Here is a 16,611-nt window from a genome sequence, read left to right on the forward strand (position 1 = left end):
GTACAAACCATTATCAAGGATAATGGACACATTGTACACTTTCTCAATTCTGATACATCCTCACGTTCCTTGGGCTAATTCCTCTGGCAAGCCAACCAAAACCATGGGCTATGAAGGCTATTTGTAACAGAGTTTTATTATATTCACAAACAGAATTTTGATCATTTTCTCTAGAGGGCTTGTGGAGGGTTGGGAGGTAGATGACAGACTCTAAGGGTAAACATAATGAGTTGATTTAATTAATTCAGGGACAATTAAGATATTCCATCCAGTTAAATGATATGTAAGCAAAACATCTGGTGGTTTTGTCTGAATCTCAATTTTCCAGATATTTTTACAGTAGATAATACTTCAAGAGGAAGAAATTTTGCAACTATGGAGCATTAAGCTTTTATTCTGGATAAATCCATATTTATTCTTAATCTTATTCTTCTATCTGCATTTTAAATCATTTCTTTCATGGGTATGGTTTAGATAAACTTCTTTGTCTTGACACTTCCCCAACTATTTAGAAGAACACACACTGAATCATCTTAATATCACTTCAATGGAGTCTCATTAGTAAAAATCGAGGGAGTGTTGAGAACTGACTGATCTTGGTACTTTAGTCAATGACTAGAGAAGATGTGTGTCCTTTGCCATTATGTTGTTTAGATTTGACTAAAGCACTAAGACCAACATGTGAAATAAATGATAAAATTAAGCAACAAATTGAGTAGTAGCAAATGTAAATAATTCATGGTAAAGAAAAGCGATCGGGAGCTGAGTTATGGAGAGAAGTCCTCACAGAAGGGTTTGCATTTGAAGGCTCGTATAAAAATTGCATGCATTTTAAAGAATTCAGTTTAGCTAACTGTGCTTGTAAATGCTCAGAGTTTTAAAAGAATCTGGCCTATTTAAAAATAAAATCACGATTTGGGCACACTTGAATGCTGACTCATTTAAGCTTCACAAGACATTGTATTAAAAACATTTTGCTGATGAAGAAAAAGAGAGAGAGAGAGAGAAGTTAGCTGAGCTGCACAATCTCCACAGCCAGAAAGTGCCTGACTCAAGATGTGAGCTCGAGTATGTCTGCGAAGCCCACGACTCAACGTCAATGCCAGGAAGCCTCTCCACGAACACTAGGATCTCAAGGAGGGTGAGTGAACAGAGAGAAAGAGAAGGGCGAGGCGAGCAGGGTACTACTCAGAGAACACAGAGATATTCATGTTCTTCAACCATCCAGGAGTCACAGTGGGGCTCATTTCAAATCCTGGCACTCACCAGACTGAGGACCTCAAGGAGCTCCCTACCTCGGTCAGCAGTACTTCTAGAGCTTGGCAAGGGTAACTCTCCCAGAGAGAGGCAGCAGGCATCACAGATGAGCAGGGCAACGTCAAGAAGTTACTCATGTCCGTCAGGCATTTGGTAAAGGGGTGCCAACCTTCACCGAAGCTTTGTCTTTTGAGAAACCGTCTCAAAGCATCGTCCATAATTAATGACATGATATTAGACACAAAGCATATTAACTAATAAAAGATGACTAGGTCCTGGAGGATAAATTTTGCCAATGCAAGCCAAAAGCTAACAGTCCATACCACAGAAAGGCAGATCTGAAAGACGGAAGAAATATAGATGTGGAAGATTTTTACAGTCATCGCCCAAATTTGTTCACATACCTCTCTGCTCCTATACTCTTAGACAGCCCTTCCCTACAGTGGCTCTGAACTTGGCCCCGGAACTTGCCTTGGCAGAGTAGAAGTTTGCGTTGTGCTTGGAACTCTGAAAACTACTCTAGTAAGAATCCATTCCCAGCAGTCTGAAGGATGACAGACTGAGACGCACTAACTGACAACCCACCAAGCACCAAATATCCCCCCAAATCCTAGATCGTCCAATCCAACCACTTGGCTACAATCCAGAAGAAAGCCCGGCAGAAATTAACAAAGCAAACTCCCAGATTATGAGCTAAATAAAACAGCTGTTTATTTTAAGCCACCAAGTTTACACAGCAAAAGCTAATTGATATGGCAGAATACCATTTCAGGCAAGGAGAAAAAACACGCAAAAGGTATTACATCCTTGTTTCCCACATAGAGACCTGGTAATCCAGAAGGATCATGCTGCAAAGACTATGTGGTATATGTCCAGGCAGAAAGAGCTTGGGCTTCCTGAAAGAATTTCATGCCTCAGAATGCTGGGAGCACAGCAGAATATTCTTACGTAACTAAGAGTAAGATAGAAAAACACCATAGGTCTTTGGGAGGCACAGCACACGTTCCCACTGTGAGGAAGAAGCACTTCGTGGGCGCCCAGACTGACCTTGGCGGAAGCAAAGATTGTAAACAGACAGGAAGAGGCCCTGTCAATGGGAACAAAAAAACACAGAACCAGTGGAGTGGACCAACTGAAGACATGGTGGTAGACATCATGCTTCCAATGTGGACAGAGATACACCAAGGGCTAAATTATTCCTCTCGCTCCCCTGCCCCATCCAACAGTTGATGGACATCAATTTTCCTCTCTATGATGTAAAAGTACTACTTTATTTCATCAGCTAGGCTCTAACTCTGACACTAATGCAATTTATTCTGTGCTTTGTATTTTCATACATATTCTATGTTCTCAGTAATAGAGTTGAAAGGTATTAAAAAATTAACTCTTTGCACTACAACAACATAAGCGAAGTTTTTAACAATTAAATAATCATCAACAGCAACCAATCACACACAAAAAACCAGAAACCTGCATTCAGCATTAAAAATTAGGGAAGGGGGGTTCCTGCTAGTTCAGTGGGTTAAGCCTCTGCCTTCAGCTTGGGTCATGATCTCAGGGTCCTGCGATCGAGCCCTGCATCAGGCTCTCTGCTCAGAGGGAGCCTGCTTCCCTCTCTCTGCCTGCCTCTTTGCCTACATGTGATCTCTCTTTCTGTCAAATAAATAAATAAAATCTTTAAAAAAAATTTAGGGAAGGATGCCAAAACACATGCCCCCAAAGTCTAACATTATACTATCTTTTGGACCAGATTGCAAAACCGTCCTAGGAAAGCACCACAGTACTAGGTTGAGAAGACTTTGGAAGATGACTGCGGTGGGAAGGTCAGAACACAGAAGAGAAGGAAGCACACAACTTTGGAGGCTGTTCATTGGAGGCAGCGAACAGCAGAGTCTCTCCACCACGTGCCGTGCACACTACACGGAGGTCTGGCGTGCCCCCAGCGTGCAGGCAGCTGGAAACTGACAAAAACAGACTGCAGGGTGAGAGTGTGGCGCATGGAAAGGGCCCATCACCGTCAAGAGACAGTAAGGCACCATGAAGAGGTCCTGGGGCTGGGATCGCTCCCCGCTCCTCTCCTTCTCACTATGCTCTGTCTAACCAAGAACTAGAGCTAACCTGCTAATGCAAACTAGTACCACCAGCCCTGCAGCTCCTGCTGCGAAGAAGGGGAACTACGGCACTGAGTCATCTAAGACAACCCAACCACCCTGCCAACAGGCAAACATCTGTCCTGTGAGGAGTTCTTTATGTTTGAGGAGAAGAGGTGGGAAAACAATTTGTAAAACAAACCCATGGACATTTCTAAGACATAAAATGGCATGAAGCAAACGTAACGACAGTCTCTTCCACGTGCAATTAAAACAGTGAAAGTGAATGACACTGATGTAATGAAAGAAGGGATGAGAGACACGGGACAACAGGCTGTGACGAGAAGGGGCATGCCAAAGGGCAGGTGGAAATACAGAACCAGAGAGAATGAAGAAAACTTGAAATGCAAAAGAATTACTCTCCATGACCAGCAATAAAGAGCTGACTGGCCAATGGAGGAAAAAAAAAAATGAATGCTATAATGTGCAAAGTAGACAAGTTTACCCAGAGGGAGAAGGCAGGGAAAGCACTAAGACAAGCACAAAAAAGAAGAAAGTGATGAATTATAATTAGCTGTAAGACGGAATAAAACATCCTAGTAAGTGCTTTTTCAGTAAATGCTGTTTCAAACGAATAAACCAGAATAAATAAACAGGAGAGTGATTAGACATAATAACAAAAACTAATATAAGACCAACTATACTTGTTAATGTTTTTGAGCAATTATTGTATAATAAGTATAGTAATAAATACTTGATTACTTTTTTTTTTTAGCAGTAGCTGCTTTATACACATTAATTCTTTAATTTTCAGGAAAGCACTAAGTAGTGGGCATCATTATGATATGCATGTTAGATATGAAGAAATGAAATCAAAGTAATAGAATAAGAAAAATTTTTTTCAACTTAAGTAAACCTGAATCATCAGAGTTAATGATCTACCAGATCATACAGATAATACGAACCAACCAACCAACAAACCCCTAGCAATTGTGTACTTAGTTTTGAATTTCAGAGATAGGGAAGAAATCACGGAAATCTAGGCAGGGGAGAAAACACACACATGCGCATATATATATATATATATATATATATATATGAAAATTATGTATATATATAAATTTTATATATATATGAAAAATTAATTTTCAGATTTTGCCATAGTGAATGCATGAAAGCAATGAATTAATATCCACAACGTTTTAAAGAAAAAAGTTTATCTCACCTACATTATATCTAGTTAAGCTGTCAACACACACACAGGCAACAGAAGTTAATGTCAGATACACAGGGGCTCGGGAATTGAACAAATACATCCAATCCCGAGAAACTGCTGGAAGAAGTATTCCAGCCTCACGATAAATTAGTTAAAAATACTACAAAAATAATATTTGGTAAAGTAGTGCCATAGAAAACTAGCATACATAAATCAATAATATTCATATGTACAAATAACCAGTTAGTATATATAAGAAAAGAACCTACATATAATAGTAACACAAAGTAAAATAACTAGGAACATGCTTAATAGGAAACATGCAAAACCTATATGCAGAAACTTTAAAACACTCCTGAAAGAAACCACAAAGCAACCTTGAACAAATGAAAAGACATAGGATATTCTCAGATAGAAGACGGACATCTGTAACTGGTCTGGGAAGACAGCAAGAGCAGGTTTAAGAGGGGACAAATCAGGGTTCTATTTTGGTGATGCTCAGACTGGCCCCTGAGAGAGGCCACATATGTACCAGATAGATTAGCATGGAACACCAGGAGAGCTCAGCATGAAAGCTACGAATTTGCCAAGTCCCCCACATATGCCACTGAGCACCAGTGTGTATATGGAGATAAGTACCTAGGACAGAAACCTGGACATTCCAACACTGATCGATTAGCTAGGAGCAGAGACCTGGTGCAGAAGACCACGTGGGTCTTGACAAGGAACACAAGCCACGAGTGTGACACCCTAGAAGCCAAAGATAAGTCAATCAGGGAGCGAATTTCTTCCCGTGTTCCCAGTGCCTAGCCCATAGTAAGAATTTAGAAAAGATGTATTAAATGAATAAAGGTATGAAGAAATCAATGAAGAAACAACTTCTAGAAAAAATATGGTGAAAATAGATCCAAGAGGTAGATGAAAACAAAACTTTCGGATGAACCCTGCATGTGTACTACAGCGATATGAATGTACATGAACATAACAAAAATAATCCTAAATTCTAATTAAAGGTCTAGATATAGCTTTATTTTAAAAGAATGATAGAACATGACAATTTGTCTAATAGTGCCAAAATCTCTAGTAAAACATTCAGCCAGATGTGCACTAAAATACTATAAGAGAAATGGAAAGGTATTAACTATTCATTAACACAATATTGAACACTAAGTGTACAAATAATGTGGACTCATTGGTCTTACAAAGACCCTGAAGACCATGCCACTTTCTCCCCGTTTTCCCAGATGGACCATCAGAATCTGCTCCTATCCCAGGAATTGGTGTTTTCTTCCAACTTGTCACAAAATCCTCTTTCAACAAATGACTGACATCTGGAACTTCCCATGACCCCTAGAGGTCTTCAAGCAAACACTTGACAACCATACAGAAGCCTGGCATGAGGCTTATTTCATTCTTTCTCATTTTAAAATTTTCAGAAAATGTATAGGGTTGAAATGAAGCCCCTTACTCTAAGAACTATCTGGTCTCTCTTTATGAGCAGTTCCAAAGCGCTATGACCGATTTCACATGCAGTCATCAGTTACTTTCATGATGTCAGTTATGTTCCTGACCGTGTTTCATCAGAATCATGTGGCCAGACATGCATTTCTGTATGCAAATCTGTTATATCTTTAGAATAGTCATCAAAGCTTCCCACTTTTCTCAAAATCTAGCTTCTTACTCTGTAGAGGTTGAGCTAGTTTATTCAAACCAACCAACCAACCAACCATGAGTCTTTCAGCCAGTTATAAATATGAATAAAGAACATGTCATTCTTCCCTGAATATGATCCATTTTACCTTTCCATATTCCTCCTAACAACACTTTACAACTTCCTTAAACTGCTGAGTGAGCAAATAAATCAGTTTTTCATACAAGTTATAGCTAAAATAGTATCTCAGGTGCAAATTATAAACGATGCTTCTTACTAGCTTATCATGTACCTTTCCCCTGCTTCTCAGACTATCACTAAAGAACACTTCTGGTCTTATGCTAGTTAAAAAAAAAAGAAAATATGTAATATAATGTAAAAAAAAAAGCTTTTATGATGGATTTTGTAAATAGATTTGTTACAGGGTAACCTCTTCTCTAGCTGTGATCTTATCACTTCACATGGGTGTAATTTGAATAAATTTTGTATGGTAAAGGATCAATAAAATGATTTTTTTTAAGAGTTAAAAAAAATACTCTTGAATCCACTTCACCCTCTGAGCAAGAGAATTTTTGGTAAAACAGTAGTTTCTTGGTTGTCCATGACTCTGACAATCTGTTTTCTTTCTTTCTTTCCTTTTTTTAAAAGCACTGGGGGCTTTGTCTGGTGCTCCAGTATGTAAAGTGAGCCTGAGTTGAGACTAGAATGTAAATCTTGTAAGACTGTGACTCCTGGCCCCAGGAATCATCTCCTCTTTTCACTTAGTAACAATATGATGCTGGCAACAGGTGCTTCATCTTGACTTGGTTTAATCCTTTTTAACCTGCTAGGAGAGGTATTCTAAGCGCTCATGTACCAAATGAGCAGGGGGTAGGCAAAGGCATTTATGTGTCAAATTATAGCTACACTTTCTGATAACGTGGCTTTATAAAGTTAGCTCGGAATGAAGAAAAATAAAACCCGCTGCCATTCCATGTTATTTCTCAACCATTCTAAGGTGGTAACCACCAGGGAAAGAATGAAACTCGTGCTGAATTCTTTTCTAACTGAAGCAATGGTTTGTTTTGTATTGTGGTTGGTGTATTGTCACTGTTCACTACCGTGTCATTCTTGGGTCACTGTAATACCAATTTTCATAAGGTTTTAGTTTGTTTCCTTCACATCTTCTCTAAACAAAATACATCTCATTTTCACTTGAGGGATGTAAGTTGTTTCTTCATGTGAAAGCTTTTATGTGACATTTTAAAAAAGTCATTAAATGTCTTCCATGTGTAGGAATTTGTTCTAGGCAATGTACAAGGGGGGCTGGTAGAAACTGTTCCCAAACTCTGTAAATTAACTTAGCGAAGTAGAGCAGACATAATGTTCACCACAGTGAATGGCTCCATGACTTACATAAGAGCATTAAAAAAAAATCATGTAGGCATGATCGAAGGAATAAAAATCACAAATGACATTGTTTTCAAACCTCATGCAAAAACAGAGTTAGGGAAAATTATAAATTAATGAGATTTCCTTTATGTGTTTTATGAAGGGAAATCTCATTACTTTATAATCACTGGCTATATATCTATAATTATTTATGAACACATACATCGTTTACACAGTCTATAGTTGTCAATCACCTGAATCAAATGTTATGAAATGGAACATTAAATATGGGAAAAATTGTTAAAACCTACTAAGTAAATTTCAGTTACATTATGTTGACTACCATAACATTTGTATGGATACAAAAAGCATACTTTAAATATAGCTGTCATCTTTAAGATTTGCTTGCTTGCCATATTAGCCCTAAGAAAAACATATTTCTTAAAACCACAAAGAAAATAATTCTATCAATGGGAAAATGATTTATTTACCTGGATCTTCTATAGTTAAGTTCTTTATTAACCACTGAACAATGTCTGACCCTAGAAAAAGAAAAAACACAAATATTTGTGAACATTTGTTTATACATGTTAACTTTAAGAACGCTCAACTTTTGGCACTCATATTAGTAGGAAAGTTTGTTTTACGTTTTTGTATATATCTTTTTTTTTTTTTTTTAATCAAAGTATAGTTGACACACGAGGCTACCCCAGTTCAGGTGTACAATACAGTGACTCAGCAAGTCTGTATGTCATGGATGTGGCTCCATCTGTCCCCATCTGACACTATGACAATACCACTGACTATATTCCCCACGCTATACCATTCTTCTCATGACTTGTTAATGGTGTACCCGGAAGTCTGTCTCTTCCACTCCCCGTCAGCCATTTTGCCATCCCCCCCTCCGCTCTCTCCTCTGGCAATAATCACCAGTTTGTTCTCTGGATGTATTACTCTGAGTCTGTTTCTGCTTTGTTTTAGGATTCCACATATTAGTGAAATCCTATGGCATTTGTCTTGCTTTGTCTGACTTACGTCACTTCGTGTAATACCCCCGTGGAGGTCCATCCATGTTGCAAATGTCAAGAGGCACCCAGGTGTAAACTAGTAAACTATTTAACACGAAATATTTAAACATGAAGGTTTAATATGCTGGTACTGGACAAAACGATTCATTCATCTGTTCACTGGATGAATGCTTATTGAGTGCCCACTATGTGTGAAGCAGAGTTCTTAGCATGGGATAACCAATACTTTGTAAGATGGTCCTTTTATCTACTCTCAAGCCAAACCAAATGTTTTCTTACCTTTTGAAAACTCCTCTGTGTTTCAAGTCTCCATGTCTTTACAGTACTATTCTCTTTGACCAAAATGTTTTACCACTATTTTCAAGACACTCAAGATTCATTTACACAATAGAACTTTCCTTGACCCTCATTTCTGTCCACTGAGTTTAAGCAACCTCCATTGAAAGTGAAATGTTATCTGTGTAGTCTTGTATGGTGGCACAGATAACACAATGTTGCAACTGTTTATCTGAATCAAGTCCTTGAGTACCAAGTGGGGTGCCATATTCATCTTTCTACATTTGGAACAAAGCAAGTGTTTGATAACGTGTGATGAAAAAAAATGAGTAAATATAGGTTTTCACTTCATACAAAATAAGTGAAGCAGGGTCTGCAGAAAATATAATGTTTGAGCTAGATTTTGATATATGAAAAATACAAAATGTAGTTACTGAAGGCCCATGTCAAAGTTAAAAGGGGGACAGTAGGCAGCAAGAACTATTGAATTCTTTCTATACACCACGTGCTGGGAATAACAGGAATGTGACACTAATAAGAGTGTTCACAGTGTATTCAGCACATCTTGAATTCCAGTCAAAAGAACTTAGATTTTTTCCTATAAATCGGGCAGAGAAAGGGAGACACAGAATGTTCTGCTGTGTTTTGTTTTAAACAGAAGAATGACCTTATCAAAACAAGTTCAAGGAATTTGATTGGCAACGCATGTGGGAGTGCCTTGGGCCAGTCAGACAGAAAGCAGCGAAGCCAACATTTCTACTGGTTGAGATCCAGGATTGAAAAGAAAATTACTGAACCAGTTCTGTGTACAAGCGAATTAAAGCAAAATGTGAGTCTCACTTCAGGACTTTGTGACTAATTAGGCATGGGGGTGGCCGGTGGGAGAAGAGGAGGAGAACTCAAGGTTTCCAGGGCAGGATGCAATGTGGATGGAAAGAATGGTGAAAATATGAGCAGAATGAGAGAATCATGAAGAGGACTTGATTTACCCAAAATATTCCTATCTATTTAAATTCGGTTTTCAGCATCATTCATTTCAATAAAAAACAGTCAAAAATACATAGGAAAATAGTCTTGCATGCATAGTAAGCCTCATCAGGGCTGCATGAATGAGATTTTGTGTGATCTGAAACTCCACTTCCACCTCTCAGAACCTGGCTTCCGTTGTACCTGAGATGCAGCCCATGACTGACATTCACAGTGGCTACATAATTCTTGCTGCTTCCTGCAGAAAAGTTCAAAACTATCTTCAGAATAAACTTGGGGCACCTGGCAACTGTGTCAGTAGAGCACGCAACTCTTGATCTTAGGGTAGTGCATTTGAACCTCACGTTGGGTGTAAAGATTAAAAAATCTTTAAAAATAAAAATAAAAAAATAAGATATGTGTGCATTTTTTAAATGACTTCATGTGTTGAATCACTTGGATTCTTTTACAACGGTTACTTTTACAACTGCCATTGATTTCAACCCATGTACGAAGATGGAGTCACCTCGATCCTAAAGCAGCTCTAAGGGAAGGCAGGGAGAGAGACCGCTCACAAGAACACAGATATTCCTCAGTGTTATGTTCAGCCTTAAAACCTAACTTATCTTGAGCCATTGTCATCCCTATTAAAAATAGGAGGGGGATTCAGTTTTTCAACTAGGTACGTATAGATACTTGACCCATGCAGAATTCCAGGTACTCAAATCTCACGCACTATTTTCAGGTACCTTGCTCATTTTCCATATTTGAGCATCGACTTGGGGAACATATGTGAGCAGCCGCTGGAAATTTTCCATTCTTTTGAAGAGAGCCAAACACTGGTTCCAAGACTATAATTTTCTCTTAGTGTGAAAAATGATTTAAAAATGCTTTTAGGGAAAGTTTTTTTTTCTTTTTTTTAAGGTTTCTTCTTTTTTTCTGAGCAGGAAGAAATACAAAGAAGCTTAATTTGAAACTACATTTAACTCAGGAAACAGGAAACTTTCTTTCCTAGCCTAGATTTGAGTACTTCTGTTATGGTCATGTTCTTAGGTCAGCTCTGAAAGGGATGACTGGACCACTTGCAATATCACTTAGGAGATGTTCTTAGAGCGGTTTTATTGTTGTGTGGTCACCCCAGTATCCTTACGGTTTTAAGTTAGAACATTATGAATTACTTTATGGTTAAATATATACCGAAATCCACCATATTCGCCTGTTGTGCATGTATGACAGCAAGACCTAAACTCTCAGAGAGAGGCAGACAGAGAGAGAGAAAAATGTCAGCATCTGGATGGAACCAGAACACTGAAAGAAAAATGTGGTATCACAGGCACCTTGAGAATGACAATTCAAATTTAAAAGGGGTGCCTTACAGACAGGAGGGGTGTAGGAAAGAAAAGCACATTTCTAGCAACATCCCAGCCTTTGTCTAATGAATAGATGAACAGATTTGTGTAAATGTACACATCCAGAGTATTTTAGACTTCCATTCATCTTTTTTTCTGAGGGCTTTGCAGTGAAATAGAGAATTTTTGTTGTCGTTTTTGCTTTTTGGTGTTCTTTTCTTTAATAAATGGCAATTGGGGAACCTGGGTGGCTCAGTGGGTTAAAGCCTCTGCCTTTGGCTCAGGTCATGATCCCAGGGTCCTGGGATCGAGCCCCGCATCAGGCTCTCTACTCAGCGGGGAGTCTGCTTCCTCCCTCTCTCTCTGCCTGCCTCTCTGCCTACTTGTGATCTCTGTCAAATAAATAAACAAAATCTTTAAAAAAATGGCAAAAGGGCTCTTGAATAGCTACAACATGAAGTTTGTTGAGAAATGCAATAATATCTTAAACCCTGAGAAATAAAAGAAACACCTGTATGACTACAGCTACTGGGAACTTGAGCCCTGAGCAGTATCTACACTCTTGCTTTGAATTCTTAGAGGTTACTCTTGTAGCTCTCACAGTTACAAAATTACATGCTCCCTCTCCTTAGCAGAAGAAGTGGAGGTTTTATTATTGCGCAATCCCAGGAATCTGATTTGAACAATGAAAACCAGCAAAACAAACAGGCAAGGGAGTTCCTCCCACACTGCTCATTGCTGCCCACGTGCTGCATTGATTCTGACTTCGATGATTTGCCGACGCTATTCCGTCCCCATCCCTTTTTCCTTCAGCCGATTCCAACTCAGTCCATACAATTCAGGTCACACATTAACGACTCCAGGAAGCTACTCACCCCACCCCGCCCGCAGGAGGCTGTCATTCCTCTTTGGATCCCAAGCACCCAGCCCTGTGTCTGACGTGTAAAAGCAGATTAGTAAAACGTTAAAGGAATGTATGAATTGACAGCAAGTTTCCCTCTCCAGATCATTCTCGAAAAAACTTTACAAAAAGGTGGTATCCATCATGCAAAGGGTATTTAGCCGGCATACAATTTTCAGCGCCCATAATCCCCTTTCACAGTGATAATTTTCCCATGTCAATGCTATCCCTTTACCATTCCACCCATGATGAAAGTAAAGCCGTGAATGACGTTTAGACCTCAGGATTGTTTCTCACCCAAGCCTGACTGCAAGGGGCTCCCCCACTCTGCTGTGCTGCCCAGAGACACGGCTGAGCCAGACCCTGTCCTGAGCCCGCGACACTCCCACGGCAGCCGTGTTCGTTCTACTGATGAGGACACACTCTCAGCTACAAGTGTCGGCCACAGCCAACCGTACCCTCAACTGCAGGTTCACAAACAGGAAAATATTGTGAGGCTTTTGTACCTATGATATCGGAAGACTTTGTAAGCCACCAGAATGGTTACACTTTTGATGCGTACCCTTTGCAAAAATAATCTCTTTTTGTAAGTTCTGCTAAAGCCGTTAGCGAAAACTTTAGCTCTTAATCAGTGGAGGAGGCTGAAATATTCCTGAGGCAAAGGCACTGACCTTTTGAATATTTCTCTTTCAGGAAAATAAATAGGCTTTTTTTTTTTTTTTTTTTTTTTTGCTTGAGGCAGAACTCCTGGGTTGTTTTTCCGAGCAGATCTTTAATTCAGATCATGACAGTTTATCTGGATTTTTAAACTTTGTTGTGTAAGTTCCATAAGCCATAAAAAGATTTCTTCAGACACAAAGCAAGGATTCTGGGGCCCCTTCAAAGCCTAACAAGCTGAAAGGAAAGGCAGCAGAAATGGCAAACAGCAAAGATGACAATAACCCAAAGACACAAGGACATCGAGATGATCCTAAGGATGGCCGCCCACCCTCTCCCAGAATCAAGATGATTACTGACCGAACAGAGCAGATTTTTTCCAAATGGTGTTCTGAGCAAATCCCCTGTCTTGTGTATGAGATGGTGTGGGGACCTGTGGGAAACGCTGTGGAATTAGGCAAAGAAAGGGAGAAGTGGTCCCGTGATGTGGCCTTTATTGAGATAAAGAACATTGTGAAAAATCAAGAGGAGGATGAATTTGCAATGTTTCCTCAGAACGGAGGATATGGGATCCCTCTGAAGAGCATTTTTAAAATTTTATATTTTTTTCATTTCACAATTCTTTAGACTCACAAAAGATGCAATAAGTAATAAAAGTGTTAAGTGTGCAAGTATAAATTTTGGTAATCAGGTAATACACTAGAACTTACCAACCATAAGTGAGTGATTGATTGATTAATCTATTAATTAAGCTGCTAGGCATAAAGAAGAGATTTGAGACCATTCTTGTTCTGAGAACATAAACCCCTTAAAAATAGACAGAGGCCATGTCTAGCTGTTAATCATGTCTCTGAGGGGCATATGAGATGGAGAAAACGTGTACTGATTGATAAAACTTTCCTGATAAAACAGTTTTTATAAAACAGACTGATAAAACAGTCTCAGCGGCCACAGGAAGTCGGAATAAATGGACATTTCCTGCGTTTTTCCTGTAGAAGAGGGTATTTCGCATACATTTCCATTAAAAATCTCTACTTCAGATTTCAATAGTAAATTTTCAGAAATGCAACAAATGAAAATGTCCAGAACCAAAATAGGAATGAACCATCCAAAATGCATATCCACATACGCCTCTCTCTGAATGGAAGTTTGCAATGACCTTCTCAGCACCTGGATAGAGTCTGAGGACTTGCATGGCATACAAGGTCCTTCCTGGCTTACCTCCTTTTTCTACCTCTCAGCCTCAGATCCCACCCTTCCCCCTCCTGGATTTTATAACTTAAAGAGAATCAACCTGAACTTCTTTAACCATACGTAGCCTGATGCTTAATACTCTGGGCTTTTATAGACACTGTATATTCCAGTTGGAACAATTTCCTCCATTCAAGACAACATCATATCCACTTTCTATGTTGAATACATAGTATCTACACCACTAGATTGTAAAATCCTCAAGGACTTGAGCACGGTACCCAGTAGAGTCTCTCAAGAACTACAAGTCAGGATTTGAACTGCATTTCTCAAAGACCGAACTCGGAATAAAGTGCTCCTTAACACTTAGTAATCTTCCTGTATTTTGAGCTAGTTATTGAGATTCCTTAGCTCTCACGGCTACTGAAACAAGCTTGCACTTTCAATGCTATAGAACTAAGAGTCACTCGGTATCTTTGGATGAAGAATGTCTTGTAAAATAATCAAGCTTCTAATAAACTACTGTTAAAATTAAAAATGTAAATTTTGAACAGTACTTTTTAAACTAGAAAGCCTCCATTTTGAAAAATAAGAATCGTTCTATATCGATAAATAGATGTGTCCTGTTGTCGATGATATTTATACTTAAACATGTCTACTTTGCCACATTTGGTCAGTGAAGTTAATACATTCAGAGTTGAAAAGTAATGACACGGGACGCCTGGGTGGCTCAGTTGGTTAAGCGGCTGCCTTCGGCTCAGGTCATGATCCCAGCGTCCTGGGATCGAGTCCCACATCGGGCTCCTTGCTTGGCGGGGAGCCTGCTTCTCCCTCTGCCTCGGCCTGCCATTCTGTCTGCCTGTGCTCGCTCGCTCTCCTCTCTCTCTGACAAATAAATAAAAAATATTGAAAAAAAAAAAAAAAGTAATGACACTGAGGCCCACAACCACATTTTGGCAATTTCATATTTTATTTTTTTCAATCATTTTAATGCTTTAACATTTGCTCCTTTTCTAATTTATTGGAATTATCTACATTGTTATGTATATGTTTTTCATTCCATTCACATCTGCATTGATCAGGATGTTTTGTATACTTTAAAAATTCTATTCCTAATGCTAGTGTATTTCCTTGTATACACCGATTTTAAAATCGAGCAAGCAAAAGCATGATGCATCATTAAACTTTTTAAGAATAGACTTACTTTCTAGAGAAGTTTAAGGTTCACATGATATTAAGCAGAAAGTGCAGAAATTTCCCATATACCTCCTGCTCTCGCACAGGCATAGCCCTTCCTAGGATCAATGCCCCAGCCCTACATTTGTTACATTTGATGAACCTGCACCCATCATTATCACCCAGAGTCCCCAGTTTATATAGCATTCACTCTCAGTGTTCCACATTCTGTGGGTTTGGACAAATTTATAATGGCACGTATCCACCACATTGTATCATACAGAATAGCTTTGCCACCCTGAAAATCCTCCTCATCTCACCGTCTCCGCTAACCTCCATCAACTACTGATCTCTTTATTGTCTCCATGGTTTTGCACTTTTCAGAATGTTATATAATTGGAATCATGCAGTATGTAGACTTTACAGATTGACTTCTACAGTTAGTAATATGCATTTGAATTTCTTTCATGTCTTTTCATGGCTTGATAGCTCATTTCTTTCCTAGCACTGAATATTATTACATTGCTTGAGGGTGCCAAGAAACACAATGGGGAAAAGATAATCTCTTCCATGCTTGGAAAACTAGAGAGTCACATGCAAAAGAATGAACTGAGGCCCCTGTATTATACCATACATGAATATCAACTCAAAATGGTCTAAAGATTTGAATATATGACCTGAAACCATAAAAATCTTTTTAGAAAACATAGGGAAAAGCTTCCTCGACATTAGCCTTGGCAATGATTTTCTGTGTGTGATACCGAAAGCTCAGGCAATGAAAGCAAAAATAAGTAAGTCGAAATAGATCAAAATGAAAACCATCTGAACAGCAGAGAAAAGAATGAACAAAATGAACACACAATCTATTTCCTGGGAGAAAATATTTACAAACTATATATCTCATCATAAGGGGTTAATATCCAAAATATATAAGACTCATTCATCTCAACAGAAAAAAAAGTTAACAACTTAACTAAAATACGGGCAAATGACCAGAACAGATAATTTTCGAAAGAAAACATACAGATGGTCAGCAAGCATATGAAAAGGTTCTTGCCGAGAGTGGGCTCTCTGCTCAACAAGGAATCTGCATTCCCTCTCCTTCTCCTCTCTCTCTCTCAAGTAAATAAAATCTTTAAAAAATAAGAAGAAAAGTTTCTCAATCATCAGAGAAATGCAAATCAGAACCACAATGAGATTATCACCTCACAACTGTTAGGATGGCTATTATAAAGTGAATAAATAAAATATAACAAGAATGTGGAGCAAAGGGAACACTTGTACACTGCTGATGGGAATGAAAGTTGGTACAGACAATAGGGAAAACAGCATGGAGATTCCTTAAAAAATTTAAAAAAACTACCATATGATCCAGCAATCCTTTTTCTGGTTATACACCCAGAGGAAATAAAATCAGTACTGCAAAGAGGTATTTTCCCTCCCACGTTCACTGCAGCATCACTGACAATAACCAAACCACGG

General features: G+C 38.8%; 1 protein-coding gene across 3 annotated transcripts in view; it reads right to left on the reverse strand.

Moving 5' to 3' along the window:
• Positions 1-16,611, reverse strand: part of RGS7 (regulator of G protein signaling 7) — a 523,389-nt gene that overhangs the window by 168,673 nt on the left and 338,105 nt on the right. For 2 of the 3 annotated variants that reach the window (XM_047705281.1, XM_047705282.1), the window contains exon 4: positions 8,077-8,127. The exons of the other annotated variant lie outside the window; for it this stretch is intronic. In XM_047705281.1, the coding sequence (XP_047561237.1) occupies positions 8,077-8,127 (51 nt within the window). The remainder of the gene's footprint in view (positions 1-8,076; positions 8,128-16,611) is intronic. 3 annotated transcript variants of the gene reach the window in all.

Source organism: Lutra lutra, chromosome 15 (assembly GCF_902655055.1).
Source record: "Lutra lutra chromosome 15, mLutLut1.2, whole genome shotgun sequence".
In the NCBI taxonomy this organism is placed as follows: Eukaryota; Metazoa; Chordata; class Mammalia; order Carnivora; family Mustelidae; genus Lutra; species Lutra lutra.